The sequence below is a fragment of the Zosterops lateralis genome (assembly GCF_965231275.1).
Source record: "Zosterops lateralis genome assembly, chromosome: 6".
Taxonomy (NCBI): Eukaryota; Metazoa; Chordata; class Aves; order Passeriformes; family Zosteropidae; genus Zosterops; species Zosterops lateralis.
Genome location: NC_139761.1, coordinates 37,299,920 through 37,315,749, shown reverse-complemented (window position 1 = coordinate 37,315,749; position 15,830 = coordinate 37,299,920). Strand labels below are relative to the sequence as shown.

The window sequence follows — 15,830 nt, the reverse complement described above, 5'->3', positions numbered from 1 at the left end:
GAGGTTTTGGTGCCTAGGAGTGTATGTTGAGCCTTGAAATTTGAGTAAAAGTTGACCTTAAAGGAATGGAGATGGGATAGTTCCAGATAGCAAAGTGGCAGTGCAAAATGAGCCGCAGAAGTGTTTTGTGTGTGGATCAATTCAATAACTCTCGCAAGTCGCATAGAGAGCCTTGACTGAAAGTGCCAAATGCTATTAATAGAAGCCTCAAGATGAAGCAATAAATGCAGCTTGTCAGCCTCCTCTCCTGCCTCTAATTTAGGTACAAATGACAGGTTTAATCTTGCAGTTGTTTCCAGGTTTGGATGAGGGTGTTGAGGTGGCCCATCAGTTGCCTGGGAAGGCAAGAGCAAGCAGTGACATGTCTGACAACTGTAGGATGCAAATTGGGCAACCACAGGAGCTATTGGTAATGAACAGTGCCTCAGATCTGCAGGGGAACTCTCCAGGTCCTGTGGTTAACTCAGATCAGACTTGGGAAGATGTGCAAAATAATGTATTTCTGACTGGGATGTGCTGAAGTACTATTTTGGAGACTTGTATAAATGGCAGTGTTTACGGCTGTGTAGGACTGGGAGACTGCCCTTACCACAGGAGGAAGTGGTAACTTCAGGGGTGGGATAATGGCAGACCTGTATCGACTGATGTGCTCTTTGCTGACAAATCTTAATTCCAGATTAGGAAGTTAAAATTGATGTGGTTTTGCCCTAATTAACCATATGAAGAATTCATTTGTTTTAGCTAGCAAATTGAGAAGAATCCAGTTAATACTGTGTTGTTATCTATTGTTTTCTCTCTCTGAAATGTTTTACATTCTCAAGTGTTGTGACAAAGTAACTATCTCTTGCCCCTACGTCTCCTAGTCTGGAATCTGGTCATGGGGAAAAAAATGTTGTATTGTGGGCAGGTTGGTGGAAGTGGAGCTCACAAGTCTCATAAGATCACATTTTAAATTTATATGCACTCCCTTTCAATGCAAGTTGGTTTTAATACTCAAGTATTATCAAGTGGAGGCGCTGCTTTTGGGTAGGCTTTGTGGGGCTGCCTTTCAAGTTCTTCACACTAGAAGGTTTTTGAAGTTAAAACTGGAAGCAAAAGAGAGGAAGCATTTTTCAGAAAGTTAGTTATGAATCTGTAGTCTAGAGACAGGTATCTGTTTCTGTGGCACTTGGTCTGTCAATATCAGAGGTATGGCCTTGACAGTTGCCTTTTTCTAAAGGAGCAAATGGTCTGTTGGAGGCCAGAAGATACTCACTGGCAGTAAAATAATTAGACTGGAAGATTGAGCTATTCCTTTTATGTCAAGCTGTGTGCACAGGAGACAGGTAGAGTTTCCAAATCCTAGCATTGCTACAAAAAGTCTCTTGGCAGAGCAGCAGGGGACCTCCACTGACTTTGGAGTGAGAGAGCAGGCTGGAGTAAGGGTGATGTTTTGGTATTAGTGAGGTGAGAGTGTCAAGACAAATCCGGTAGTGCTCCTGTTTGTTTTCTCCTCTTCTTAAAGACTTGGAGGTGTCAGACTGGGCTTTGGATGTGCAGCTAGATTGATCTAGTTGCCAGGGAAAGGGTATGATTGTTTTGTTTTTTTCCTGAATTTGGTCTTCCTGTGTATTCCCCCAGGCTGGCAAACAGAAAGCAAACAGAAAATAAAAAGTAGAACATGTTTTTTGCTGGTTTGGCCTTCTGGACAGGCAATTGCCATGGCAGGGCTGTCTGGAGTGAGGGAAATGGTGGGGGGTGTCACTGGGCTGAGTAGGATGGGGGAGAAAGGAACTGTCCCCTCCAAGACAGGCTGCTCTAAGATAAGCTCAGCTGTGGTGTAAGACTGCACACTGAGAGGCTCCATAAATGTCCTTGCAGAGCAAAAACATACCTGTTGGTGAAAGTAGGTTGCTGAATTGCTGCTGAATATCTGCATAACCAAGGTCAAGCAGTGCATTTTAGGATAGTGGCAATTACAGCTAGACTGAGCTAAAGCCTGCACTGAGCAGTGTAATCACAGCATTGCTAAATTGATGTTGCTGACAGCATCAAGTAATTGGTGCCTTATCTAGATGGAACTACTTGAGTGGCACATGTCTCTTCCACTTCCTCCTTCGCTGACAAGAATGCATTTTCTGTAGGAATTCAAACCTCTCCTGGTTTGGGAACTGCTGATATTAGCCAGAATCTCAGCAGCAGAAGCAGTGAGTTCTTTCTGCATATTTTTGAGCTGCTTTAAAAAGATGTGTTTTGAAGTATTGTTAACAAGTCTGGAAGAGTAGATACCTTCCTGGCTTTCCCCACTCCTCTCCCCAACCCCCACATTTTTGTTCCAATATTAAATTGAAATAAAACCAGTGGATTTGTAACTGCATTTTTAATTGCATGTTCTTTCTTAACAAAAATCCGGTGGAGTTTTGTGAATGCCACGTTTTCAGAGGTATTCAGTTTGCAAGGGAAGGGGACAATTTGGTGGTTTCTCATAATGTCTTAAAGTACTTGAGGTACATTATTAATAAGAGGTAAAAAAGGACCAAGTTGTTCCAGGGATTTGAATATGAAATCTTCCACTTTCTATGTCACTGTTTGAAGGCAGGCTAAATTTGAACTAACTGAAAGCATGGATGGCTCATGTTAAATGGCACCTCAGCCCTGCTTCACCTGCTGAATCAAGGTGGTTCTCTGTGTGGGGTTACTTCTGGCCCCTTACCTGGTAGCCTGAGCCTTGAGCTCAGCGAGACCTTGCGCCTCAGCCTGCAGCTGAACTCCTCAGGTCTGGTAAGGTGTGTGGTCAGGGCAGCGTGGGAAACTTGCCCCGCCCCTGCCTTTTGTGCTCCACGTCGGTAGAAATGCAAGATGTTCGTCTTCAGGGCAGCTATTAAAGTCAGTAGTAATTATTACAATAGTAACTTCTTATGCTGTGTCCATGCCCCTAAGGCCTTAACCAAATATAACTTAGATGATGATAATTAAAAACAGAAGACTGTGACCCAGTAAAATCCTTCAGTTTGGCACAGACAGCAATGCTGAGGAGGAATGAATGCATCAAATATATAATAAATAAAATGAAGCTCTGCAAATGTAAAGGAAAGAGAATAATTTTGTGTCAGTCAGAATAGCCCCAGGACTAAGAACTGGTTTGTGCTCTGAGGTTGAGTCCTTTTATGCCACAAACCAGATTTTGTGCAGTCTTTTCCTTTGGGGTAATCGCTGAATTCTGATGCTTTCTCTGCCAGGGAGTGCTGCCCGAAATATTGTGTCATGTCCATTTGTCACCTACCCTTCCCATTTTGTGTATTTTTTTAAAAAACTTTTATCAGTTTCTTACCACAGAGGCCTTTGTATCTTCCCAGTAGCTCTTCCCAGTTGCATTTCTTTCCTTTTCCTAAAAATAGTGGAGGTCTTTGCCTGAGGGGAGTGTGGGGACGTTTAGATAACGTCTCTTGCAAGGGTCATTGGTATGCAGCAGGTTTGTGAATGTTTATGGTGTTCTCACTAGTTGTGATTTCCAGCTCAAGCACCCTAGGAAAAACTGACTATTCAGTTCCTAGGAATACAAGGCTGGGACCAGGCTGAACCACCTACTACTACTAGATGGAGGTTACAAAGAGAATGGGTCAACCTGGAAACAGTTTTCAGGAAAGAGCCAAGCTCTAGAGACTGTGGTATGTTGCTCTTACTGGGAGGATGGGAGTGGGTGGTCAATGAATATGCATCCCAGCTTTTCACCAGTACTATCTGCTGCTTGCAATCCTCTGTTTGCAATGCTCTGGCATAGAGAAAGTAATAAGTGGGTCGATAACTCCTTCTCTGTACCTCAGCAGTATTTTCTTATGCTTATATTGCAAGTCGAATGGTATTTTTGTACTGGTGCTTCTTAGTGGATTTCTAGGAACCAGGGAACCAGTGTGAACCAGACCATCAGCATCTGTGTTATGGGTCTATTTGAACTGCACTCACATTTCATGGTACCTCCTGTTTTCTTTTCTATATGTTCTAGGTGACTTTGGAGAAGGTGTTGGGCATAACTGTGTCAGGAGGCAGAGGATTAGCCTGCGACCCCAGAACTGGCCTCGTTGCTTATCCAGCAGGGTGAGTCACTAACCACGTTCCTCAAAGCTAAAATGAACCATGACTGATGCATTAACATAAAGATTCAGGGTGTTTCCACTATCATCTTCTACAGGAAGCCTATTTACTGCTCTTTAAACACCAGAGAATGATGAGACTCAGCACTGTTAGTGTAAATGGCAAGGGAGAGGGATTGCATTATCAAATTTTAATGAGGTCTCTTTTAATGGAACTACTCTCATTCCTCTTGCTCTAAGCTGGGAGTTAAATACATTTTGTGGACTTTTCACTATGTTCCATAGTGTGATGAACATAAGCATAATTCAGTGCGATTCTCAATCCAATAAATACCTAATGGAGCAAATGATGCTTTCAATGAATTGACAGAAGCTTTCTTGTAGATGCCCTGCAATTTATGACTTTCCATGTTCCTCAGCCAAATGTGAGGAAAGATTTCAGGCTTACAGCCTGAACTTTTTTAAGATGTGGGTTCTTTGGAGTGAAACACATCTGTCAATTGTAATCTAAGTTCCAATAGAGGTATCCAGAAGGAGACTTTGATGGAAAGAAAAAGAGCTACCTACAGGGACATGGATGAGGGCTGGAGAGATCTGCTGTGATGCAGGAATCAATATGGGTTTGGCTCTCTGTTGAGCTTGCTCTGCTGGTCAGCAAGCTAAAAGAGAAGACAAACAGCACTATCCCCAAGTCTACTGCATGGATGTACTCTTAGGACATGAAAGCTGGAATTAGAAGACAGGAACTTCCACATCAGTTGTAGATGATGTTTTCATGGGTACAATAACTGTGCTAGCAGCATTTAAAGATTGTGTGTTTGTTGCTAAAATGAGAGATGGAGTCAGTGAAACTGGTTACAAATCTTTCCCTGTCCTGGTGATATCCTAGTTCACCAAATCACAGCACTGCTGTGGTTGAGGGAGCCTCTTGAGATCATCTAGTCCAAGCCTCATGCTCAAGCAAGGTCACCTTTAGCAGGTTGCCCAGGACTATGGCCAAACAGCTTTTGAATATCTCCAGAGATGGAGATGCCACCATCTCTGGGCACCGTGTTCCAGTGTTTGACTATTCTTACAGTAATACAAACAAAATAAAAACATGAAAATAAAGGGTTTCTTAAATTTATTTTTTCTTTGTGTTCAAATGGAATTTAATATGTTTTAATTTCTGCCTGTTGCTTTTTTTTTCTGTCAGTGGACTGTCTGTTAATCTGCAGACAATTTGAGGTCCACATCAGTGTTCAACAGTATCCATTATGTTTGAACTCTTTGGAGCCAGACAAATATATTCTGGTGTGTTTTGCCTCTTCCTGTGTAACTTTTCTGACACTAAATATGTTCACACTTGAAGTCAGCAAGGAGAGAGAAGAAAATAAGTGCAGTAAACAGGTATTTTGGGCTCTTGCATAGCTGAAGATAGGTTAGTTTTGTTAATAGCAATGTCCTTTGATGAGCATGCCTGACATTGATTTAATCAAGTGTGAGTACAACTGAGGTTTCTTTTGGCTAATTAAAAGGTTATGTAGTTCCTTAGGGCTTTACAGGGGAATTCCTGTCCTTACTTGTTGGTGGTAACATTTCATGGCCTGGGTAGGAATATACTAGATGTGTGTTCTAATAGTTTAAAGGCTTGTATGACTTGCTGCTTTTGTGCCGTAGCTGGCCTGTTTTTTGTGATACTGTTGTGATTTGCTGCAGTTAAAACAGTCTCGAGCTAACAATCTAATTATCTTGTTCGGTTTGGGTTTTTGTGGGGTTTTTCAGTTTGTTTCGTTGGGTTTTTTTCCCCCCTCATTCTGGTAATTCATGATTTGGAAGAATCCTGGCCTTTCTGGTACACTGGCTTCATATGGTTTATTTTTGTTTCTATTTGAATTACACAGACTCACAGAATAGGTAGGGCTGGAAGGGAGCACCCTGAGTCATTCAGCACAACCTCCCTGCTCAAGCAGGGTCATCCTAGTGGCCTGGGATCACATCCAGATGGTTCTTGAATATCTCTAGTGAGGGAGACTCCACAGCTTCTCTGGGCAGCCCGTTCAGTAAAGAACTGAACTGTCACCTGCACAGTAAAGAAGCTTTTCCTCAAATTCTGGTGGAACTTCCTGTGCATCAGTTTCTGCCCTTTGCCTTGTGTCCCATTGCCTGGCTGCATCCTCTGACACCCTCCCTGCAGATGCCAGTAGACATTGGTGAGGTCCCCTGTCTCTTCTCAAGGCTGAACAGGCCCAGCTCCCTCAGCCTTTCCCTGTAAGAGATGCTCCAGTCTCTTAATCATCTTCACAGCCCTTTGCTGGACCCACTCCAGAATCTCCATATCTCCCTTGTACTGAGGAGCACAGAAGTGGACACAGAACTCCAGATGTGCCTCACCAGGGCTGAGCAGAGGGGCGGGATCACCTCGCTGACCTGCTGGCAATGCTTTTCCTGATGAGCCCCAGGATCCCCTTGGCTTTCTTGGCCACAGGGGCACTGCTGGCTCAGGGACAGCTTGCTGTCCACCAGAACCCCCAGGTCCCCCCCAGCAGAGCTGCTCTCCAGCAGGTCAGCCCCCAACCTGTGCTGGTGCCTGGGGTTATTCTTCCCCAGGTGCAGGACCCTGCATTTGCCTTTGTTGGATTTCAGACAGTTCTTCCCTGCCCATCTCTCCAGCTTGTCAAGGTCCTTCTGAAGGGCTGCACAGCCCTCTGGGGTATCAGCCACTCCTCCCAGCTTTGTGTCATCAGAGAACTTACTGAGGAGGCATCTGCTCCTTCATCCAAGTCACTGATGAACAAGTTAAACAACACTGAGCCCAATACTGAATCTTGGGGGATACCACTGGTGGTGACAGGGCTCCAGCCAGACCCTGTGACAGTGATTGTGATCATCTGGGTCCCATTGCTCAGACGGAACTGTGCATTTACTGGACATCAAACTATTTACATGAGCCTGATGTAGCAGACTGGGTGTGGCTAATGCATGGTTGTTTCATGACCTGTCCGTGCAAGTTGGACATCCTTAACCATACTCCAGTGATTTCCCTGTGTGCTGTTTGTGTACAGAGGTTTTGCAATGCTGGCATGCAGATGCTTTGCTCCTCCAGTCCTACCCCTAAAAGCTGAATTTACGTAACAACGCTGTATTTTCCTAAGAACACTTTCAACATGCCTAGATTGATTTGGTTGAGATCAAAACAGTTGCCCCAGGCACTGTGACTTCATCCACATCAGGTATACAAGCAACTATGTGAATGAGGACTTGTGCATAAGAAGCTTTGGCACTCTTTGAGCATAATCTTAATTTGGGTCTTGGGTTTGCCTAAAATAATTTTTTTCAAAAAATGTGATCTTTTTTCTGGGTTTTCTCTTTCCCGGAGTTTCTGAAATCACCTGGGAAGTTTCTTAAACTGATGAAAGAATCAATTCCCGAAGTGACAAAGCTCATTCCAACTCCACTGTGGTGCCAAAGAGCTGAGTGTTCTATTGTATTTTCCTTTTCTTCAATGGCTTTTGCACATACTATCCTTTTTCTGCTTTGACCCTAATGAGGCTCCCTCTCTAGTGGTGTGAGACAGCAGCTGTGCTGATCCTGGTGTGTTTTTTTTGTGGGATGCTTGTGTTATAGGAGACCTTCATGTCAGTGGTAAAAGGCTAAAGACACTGAGTGCTGCAGATATCCCAGGCTACCACTTGATATAAAACTTGTCTTGGGAGATAAGACAACATAGGACAGAAAATTGTGTCCTCTGCAAAGGTCTTGCATCTGCTGCCTGACAAACCCAAAGTTGCTTAATTGGTTCTCTGGGTTTTGCAGTGAGTAACAAAGTTGTTCTTGTGAAGGGAGTGAGAGAGGTACAGAAAGGTACCAAAATTTTTATCTCATGTGTTAGGACCAATGCTCTGACCTTTTGTTTCAATTCTGCTTTGCATTTTCCCTGCTCTTCTCAGTTTATTCTGAGATTTTTTTTCTTTTTTTGCAGTAGCTAGTTGAGGCTCTGTTTCCTAGAAACAAAAAGAGAAACAAAACCAAGAAGAACCTCTGAGGATGACTAACATTAAAAAAGGGAAAAAAAGGGGGTGTGAAATGTCTATCATTTAAATTCTAGACCAGCTGCTAAGATAGCTTTAGTCAGCTTATCTGGTTTTGGTGCTTTGTTTACTGGGGGTTTTTTAAGCCTTGTAGGTTGGTGTGACTGATTGATTTTTACTTCTTATTATTCTTGGTTTTTTTTGCTCTCAGCTGATCCTGATAGCTGATTGGGAACCTGATGTTCAGGTGAGGCACTTGCCTGCTTGAGGAAGCAGCCTGTGCTTTTTCTTCTTCTGAGGAGGAACATAGCACTTTGTGCCTTAGGTGTGCAATGCCTTTTAAACACTATGCTGTTATGCTCTGGTCAGCTTAAGCATCCCTCTAGCTCTGCTCATCAATTTGGAGCCACTCTGATAAATTTCAGGGATTTTTTTACATTAGTGTTCCTTGCTGGGAAGACTGGTATATGATACATAGCACATGTGCTGAGTTGATCAATCTCAACCTGCATATTCTTTTATTCTTTCCCCCTTTCAGCTCTTGCATATTTCTTTATTTACAGCAGCTGCTGCTAAAGGCAGATATGAGTTTAATATAGAGAATTCTCTTTGAGACATAGTAAAATGAATTTCCCTGGCTTTCTCTCAGAAATTACTGTAGACAGTACAGACGCAGACCCCTGACTAGCTCCGTGTGTTTGCACAGTACATTTGCTGAACACATGATTTGGATGCCCCTGTATTCTGTCCCATTTCAGAATGAATCATCCTTATTTGTTGGTAGGAAGGGAGGGACAATAGAAGATGGATGATCAAAGTTAAAATGAAGGCACTGAGTCTTTTTCCTGCTACTTTTTGCTGCATGATCTGGTTGAAGAGTTAGATTTGTTTCTTCTTCAGTTTTATCACCTTGGGGTTTTTGGCTGGTTGGTTGGTTTGGTTTTGGTTTTTTTGGAGATAGGACCAGTAATATTCCAAAGTAAATAATTATATGAGTGTTCAAATCAGAAAACTGCACCGTTGTCTGGGTCAATTTTTATTTTACTGCAATTGTGCTGTGCATGCTGCATGTCAGTGCAGCAGCCTCTCATGTGCCGACCTGCACTGCAGCAACATCCAGACACAGTCTCGTCTCTTTTCACTGTGTCTCCCCTGCGGCACCCCTCATCCTCAGCTGATTCGTAGTATGGAGTGGAAGGTGCTTAACTCTGTCAGCCCTTCTGAGTCAGACCCCTCCTGGCTGTCAGGACCTGCACTGACAGGCAGTGATGATGGTCTGTATCACAGCAAAGGGAGGAAGGGGATGAACAGGAAATGAGCGAATAGGTTTTAATCCATCTCGGAGCCTGCTCAACACTCTGTCTATATAGCTGAGCAGTATATCCTTCTGGAAGCGGAAAGAATGAAGATTTTTATTTTCCAGAAGTGACTGTTGGTTTGCTTTCAAATACCTCTTTCCAGTTCCGGTAGATAGGCTGTAAGGCTGAATGGTTTCCAGCCATCCACATATGGAGTCTCTTGGAAAGTTTTAGTCATAATTTTCCATCATTATATTGATAGATTACTGCACAAGGTAATAAATTATCATCCTAGAACAATTTCTCTTTACCTTAAGCTGTATATAACCCACAATGGAAGAATAACATTTAGGAAAAACATTATGTAACTTGAGCAGGTATGACATTGCCTTGCTCCTTCTTTCTTCCTTAAAGTGCAAAGTTTTGGTCAGTGAGGTACAGTAACAAATTGTGAGCGGCAAATCTAACAGGTGACTGATGGTGAATGAGGAAAAATGCTGTTCTGAACCGGGATCTTTCCATGACTTGTAACCATTTTGGCCAGGTTAGAATTAGTGATGATATGGATAATGAAATCCTAATTTGAAGATAACAAGTATTCCTGCCTTATTTCAGTGCCTCTTGTATTAACTAATTGATCACATTGCTTGGGTGTCACAATGGTAGCTGCCTTTAGAAAACTCTAGGTGCACAGGAGGAATCCACTTTATAGAGCCAGTACATGGTATATGTGCAGTTTGAGCAAAGCTCTACTGCTCTGTGCAGGTACAGCTCTTCACTAATTTTTACTTTGCATAAACACTAATGCTATTGGGCTGTATCCTAAATGCAGCCTGAATTGGTACAGGAATTTTGAAATACTTGAGCTGTTGGGTTGCCAGTAGATAAAGGCACTTCTGCTGGTGCTGCCTCCTTCAAGTTTACTTACCCACAGCTCTGAAGGAGAAGTTCTGTGCTTTCTTTTGATGTTCTTTTGTAAAGGAGAATCCTGTGGTGTTGTAAAGATGTAGAAACCTACCATAAAATGAAGAAAAGTTCTTTTGGATGGTTCAAAGCAAATTTCAACATATTTGGTCACATCAGAGGCAGCTTGCTTTGTCCTCTTTGAAATAGGACAGTTGCCTTTCAATAGTTAGACCTCTTTCCTCTCGTCCTCACTCAGGAATCTGGAGTGTTGTTAATACATTTCTGCTGTGGGGCTACTGTCCTTAATGTGCCATCTGGGGAGATTTTCCAGCTGGCACAATTGTGGTGATGGGCTCAGAGATGAATCCCCTTAAGTGAGAGATCTTTAAACATAATTAGAATCTGTACTGCAAAATGGTTTGAGCTGGGCCATTACAACCAAACCAAACAAAAATTTCCATGTCAAAAGTGAACAACACTAGGTTTCAAAAAGATGTGTCCAAAAAAATGATAAAAAGTAGTCAAGCCCTTCCTTCCCTTTCCTTCCCCAGCATAGCAGATTTCTCAGAAAGAAGCAGGGGTACTTTGTGTCTCAAATCTCCCTGTCTTAAATACCCACTGGACAGAAAGAAATGTATCTGCACTGAGGCATGAAGACCTGAGGTGTAAAACCTTTCACTACTTGCCTCTATTAATGCAGATTAGGACGAGGGGAGGGTGTAGCTGAAGAAGTGGCTGTAGAGAAGAAGGGTGGGCTGAAGAAGGCTGATGCAGTCTTAGTTTCTGGCAAGAGAGTGAAATCTGCACTTGGGACAAAAGAATGGAGATATCCTTTGCAACAGTGCTTTATTCTCAGGCCAAATAATTGTAATTGATATTTTAATTTCCAGAGGTGGGTTTAAGGGGGTTATGGCCTCTCCTCTGCTCTCTTGCAGTTGACTCATGACATTCACAAGTAACAGCCATGCAGTCTGGAGCAATTGCCCTCTTCAAGTCTAGGTAGCAGCTGGATCTAGTTCTGAATCTCCATCATTTTACTTCAGACAGAAAAGGTCCTGCCTGCTGGAGTAGGGGCAGTCTTTCTTGTGTGAGCTGTTTCCACATGTCCATAACATCTAGACGGGAATTTCTACATTGTTTTTTTTCTTGATCGCCCTTTTTGTGAGTACTGGAAACTCTTTCACATTGAATCCATGTCTCTAATAAAACTGCACCTAAAAAGTAGAATTGTTTGCTGAACACTTGTGTATTGATCAGTTCAGCTGTAACCTTGCTTGGTTTGGCAGAAGAAAAAATGAATAAGCAAACTACAATTGCTAAGTAGTAACAATTACCTGGAGCTATAGGCAAACTCCCCTGGTTTAAGTCTTTACCAGAACCGGAGTCAAGCTTGCAAAATTGACTTCCAGGCAGTTTTCATCAGCCAGTCCCCTAGTGTGTGTGTGTGGCTGTTTTTGAGCTCTTGTCTAATTAATTAAATTTCTTTGCCTTTGACAACCAGCGGAGGACGTAACATTTGGTAGAATCTTAAATAACGAGGTAGCTGTGAAGCTTCAGACCTGCAGCAAACCTGTTGCCCAGCAGAAAAGGGAGAAAAATAGGACAAAACCTCAAAATAGCTGGGTAGAAAAGCTTCTTACTAAACCAGAGGGAGACTGTGTCAAGTCTGCCAAAAGTACTGCAGCACACGTTGAAGACTGCAGCATTGGGATGCTGTCAGACAGTTGGAGGGAATGTGTTGGGAGCTGGGCCCCTGAGAGCTCAGCTGCTAGATGGAGAGTCGGTTAATGCCAGCTTTGCCAGCTGCGGAGTAGCTCTTGTAGTGGATGGTGGGAATCTTGTGGAGTGCTTGGCTTCAGACCTTGTGTGACTTCTATGTTGTGTCACTGTTGGTATTGAAAGACGAGTCAGGGCAGTGCTGATGTTTTGTTGTTGCCAGGTCCCTTTGAGAAAAGCTCCTATACACAGAGTTTCTGGGTGCTTGTCCCCAGTGCCATACGCTAATCCTGCCTTCAGGTTACAAGGGGGTGGGTCACTGTTCTGCAGCCAGCTGCTACAGCTTGGGACAAATAGAGATGTAACGTGATGCTTTATCCTACAGTTACTATTTGAGGATCTCGCATCAGCAATTGGTCTGATATGGCATCCTCCTTCAGGCCTCCAGGTATCAATGTATCTGTTTATTCCCTGTCTTTTAAGAGAAGTCATGTGATATGACCCCTTTCTCCCTAGAATTTCTTTTTGTACCTCACTCTATCTGGGATCAGCCTGTGCTCCTCCTTGGAATGCCTCCTTTCCATCAGGCACCTGGAAAAAGCTGGACTTTGCAGCTGAGCTCAGTGTAGGAGCATGTCCCTGCATCTCTGTCTGGTTGCAGAATCTCCTGTCTCAGAAAGAGCACAGTCTGTGACTCCCCTTCCAGTGCCAGGACCTGTGAAGGCAGTACCCACTCTCTGTACTCAGGGGTAAATCAAAATTGAAGTCTGGTGGCCCTTGGTAAAAGTTTGCTGCTGTTTATAAAAACAAAACAACACCTCAACAAAACAAAAAACCTCAACCAACTCCCCAAAAGCCACAACAAGAAGCCTTGACTTGCTAAGACTGCCAGATGGTTTTTGATATCGAGATTGAATTAAGAAATTTTCAAGGGAATGGTCCGACTGAAATGAAACATTTTGGGATGTATTTCACAAATTTGTTCACAAGAAATCTGTAGAGAAAGGGAATATATGAGAAGAGGCAGATGCCTTTCCCCAGAAAGAGCAGCCTGAGGACCTCCTTAGGATATGGGAACCTTGCTTTGAATTGAGCAGAAAACTGAGTTCAGTTCAGAGGTGGACTGGTAACTCTATTCCTCCTTTCCATTTTCATCTTCAGATTTGTAAGGTTGGGTTGAGGAAAGTGATAGAATCATAGAATTTGGGTTGGAAAGGGACCTTTAGAGGCCATCTAGTCCACCCACCCTGCAGTGAACAGGGACATCTTCAACTAAACCAGCTTGCTAATTTATTACCCCTCTGGACAACCTGTTCCAGTGCTTCACCACTTTACTTTTTTTGTAAAAAAACCTTGTAATTTGAATCTATTCTCTTTTTAGCTCAGACCCATTCCCCCTATTTCCTACTACAACAGGCCCTACTAAAAAGTTTGTTCCCCATCTTTCTTGTAAGTTGCTGTTAAGTATTGAAAAGCCACAGTAAAGTATCCTGGAGCCTTTTCTTCTCCAGGCTCAGCTCTCAGCTTGTCCTAACATGGGAGACGTTCCAGTCCTCTGGTTATTTTTGTGATTCTTCTCTGGACCTGCTCTAACAGGTCCATGTCTTTCCTGTCCTGAGGATTCCACACCTGGATGCAGTACATCAGGTGGGATCTCACCAGAAGTGTGTTGTTCTGTATTCTTTATATTGCTCTGTATTTGGAATGATACTGAAGGTTTTCCAAAGGACAGGAAGACTTTTCTGGAAAAAGCCAGCAATAGGGAAGAGCCAGTGTATCATAGGGCATGGGGAACAGACTTCTTTTCTTTATATTTTTTGTCTCTCAAGGGACTGGTTGGTAGAGAAAATCACTTTGTTTCTCTCAGCTTCCACCTTTTCCTAAAAATAAAAGTAACAGTTTTCTATTTTCTCCCTTATAGATAATAGAAGTTGGGTATTAAATAGTGATTACAATTAAAAAAAAAAAAAAAGAAAAAAAAAGAAAAAAAAAGAAAAAAAAAAAAAGGGATTATGTGAAAGCTGTTGTGTTGTACACCAATCCTTACCTGTGCTAGTTTGGACACTCTTCTCCCAAGACCACACACACACACACACCTTCCCTCCAGGTGGTAAAGCCCACAAAGACATGCTGTGCTGCCTTTCAGAGCCTCTGCAGTGTGATGCTCCTGCTCCAAGTCCCACAACTGGGTTCCATGAATGGGTCATGAGCTCAGCTGATGCTGTGGTACGTGTACACAGAGAAAGTGAGGACATGATTATGGCACAAAACACCAGATGCTTCTGGCTCCACTCCTTCTGTTTCCTTGTTTTCACCTGTTCCAAGTGCTGAGCAAGCCTAGTTCTTGGAGAGAGAGGAGAGCAAAATGGGAAAGTGGTGGAAAGAAATGCACTCAGAAGGGGCATGTCCTTTGTAGAAGGAAATGGGATGGAGTTTATGTAAGCATCTCTTCAGTGGTATATTTTACATCCCCCCCCCCTTTTTTTTTTTTTTTTTTTTGAACATCAGAATGCTTTTACATGCAAATTCTTTGATTACTAATTACCTTTGGACTCTAACCCTTCAGTACTGCAGCATGACAGACAATTGTGTTAACTATAAGCAACTTTTGAGATTAACTGATGATGAAGTTGGGGATGGTTTTTAGTCTAAGAATGAATTGCAGGACCCTTATTATGGGCCAAAGAAGGCTCCTTGCTTGCACTGTCTGTGTAGGGAGTGTGCATGTGCTCTTCCCACCAGTGATGGAAAATCTTGGGGAGGGGTTTTTTTCTGTATGTGATGCTGCAGTGGTGTGAGTGAGCTGTAAATGAAGTTGGGTACTGTGGGTAGGGCAAGCAGTTAGGTAGCTTCTGTCTCACACAACTGGTGTGGCAGGTCCAGACACTGCCTGTGCAATGTTTCTCAGGGGGCCAGAAGTATTAGCTGAGTCCTCAAGAACATTAATGTTGGTGTGGATTCTTGCTGTTGCCAAAAATGTAAGTGATGAAGAAAGTGAGAGCAGGGAAATGGGAATGCTTTTACTTGGCAAGGCTGCAATGAAATTTCTTGTCACAGCAAAAGCACTTAACAGCCCTTGAAATTTCCCTGTGCTGGATTCCGAAGGCTCTGTGGAGGGAAAGGTAGGGCTTTTTGGAGGAGTCCTGCAAGTTTGTTGCTGTTTGAGTTGCCTGACAAACCATATTAAGGAAAACTACATAGTACATGCTTCTTACTGCTGCCATCTTAGTTCCAGGGTAAATATTCCAGTTCCCTCAAAAGGAAAGTGCCATCATGTCTGTCACAATAGCTACAGCAGTTGCTCGTTTTAATGATTATATTGGTCATATATGATTTTAACCTGCCTTAAGAGAAACCCTAGCTGTCCTCAATCATTGAATGTGTCAATTGGATTTCTAAACTGGGAGGCAAGCTGGTAATAATCCCGTGTAGATGGCTCGTTTGTTACTTTGTGCTTTCGTCTCATTAACCAGCATGTGAACTAAAGGGAAGTTGCTATTTAAAAGAAAAAAGGGGGGCAGGAGGAGGCCAGGGAAGCAGTCCCGTGGTGAGGGTCATAAACTTGCCGTTTATGTGCAAAGAAGTGGAAGCAAGGTAATAGGCATGACTGCTTTATTTAAAACAGCTAAACACTCAGGTAGAGCTCTGCAAGTGGGAAGCTTTGACAGGTTTGGAAAGACATTGCATGCTAGTGGAATAGGGAAGAGGAGTGTTGCAAAGCTCTCAGTACCTCAGCTATTTTGGAACATGTAGGCCTTTTCTCAGCTTGAAGCTCTGCAGCCTGCTGGGGTTTGCGCATTAGCTGAGAAAGGAGTGGGACAGCAGCAAGC

The 15,830-nt window shown here is 43.0% G+C and overlaps 1 protein-coding gene across 5 annotated transcripts in view; it reads left to right on the top strand.

Annotated features, from left to right (window-relative positions):
* MAPKBP1 (mitogen-activated protein kinase binding protein 1) overlaps positions 1-15,830 on the top strand; it is a 93,672-nt gene that overhangs the window by 25,133 nt on the left and 52,709 nt on the right. For all 5 annotated transcript variants that reach the window (XR_014590354.1, XM_083863193.1, XM_083863192.1 and 2 more), the window contains exon 3: positions 3,983-4,074. Coding sequence is in view for 4 of the 5 variants with exons in the window: in XM_083863193.1 (XP_083719319.1) it covers positions 3,983-4,074 (92 nt within the window). In the remaining variant the exon portion in view is untranslated. The remainder of the gene's footprint in view (positions 1-3,982; positions 4,075-15,830) is intronic.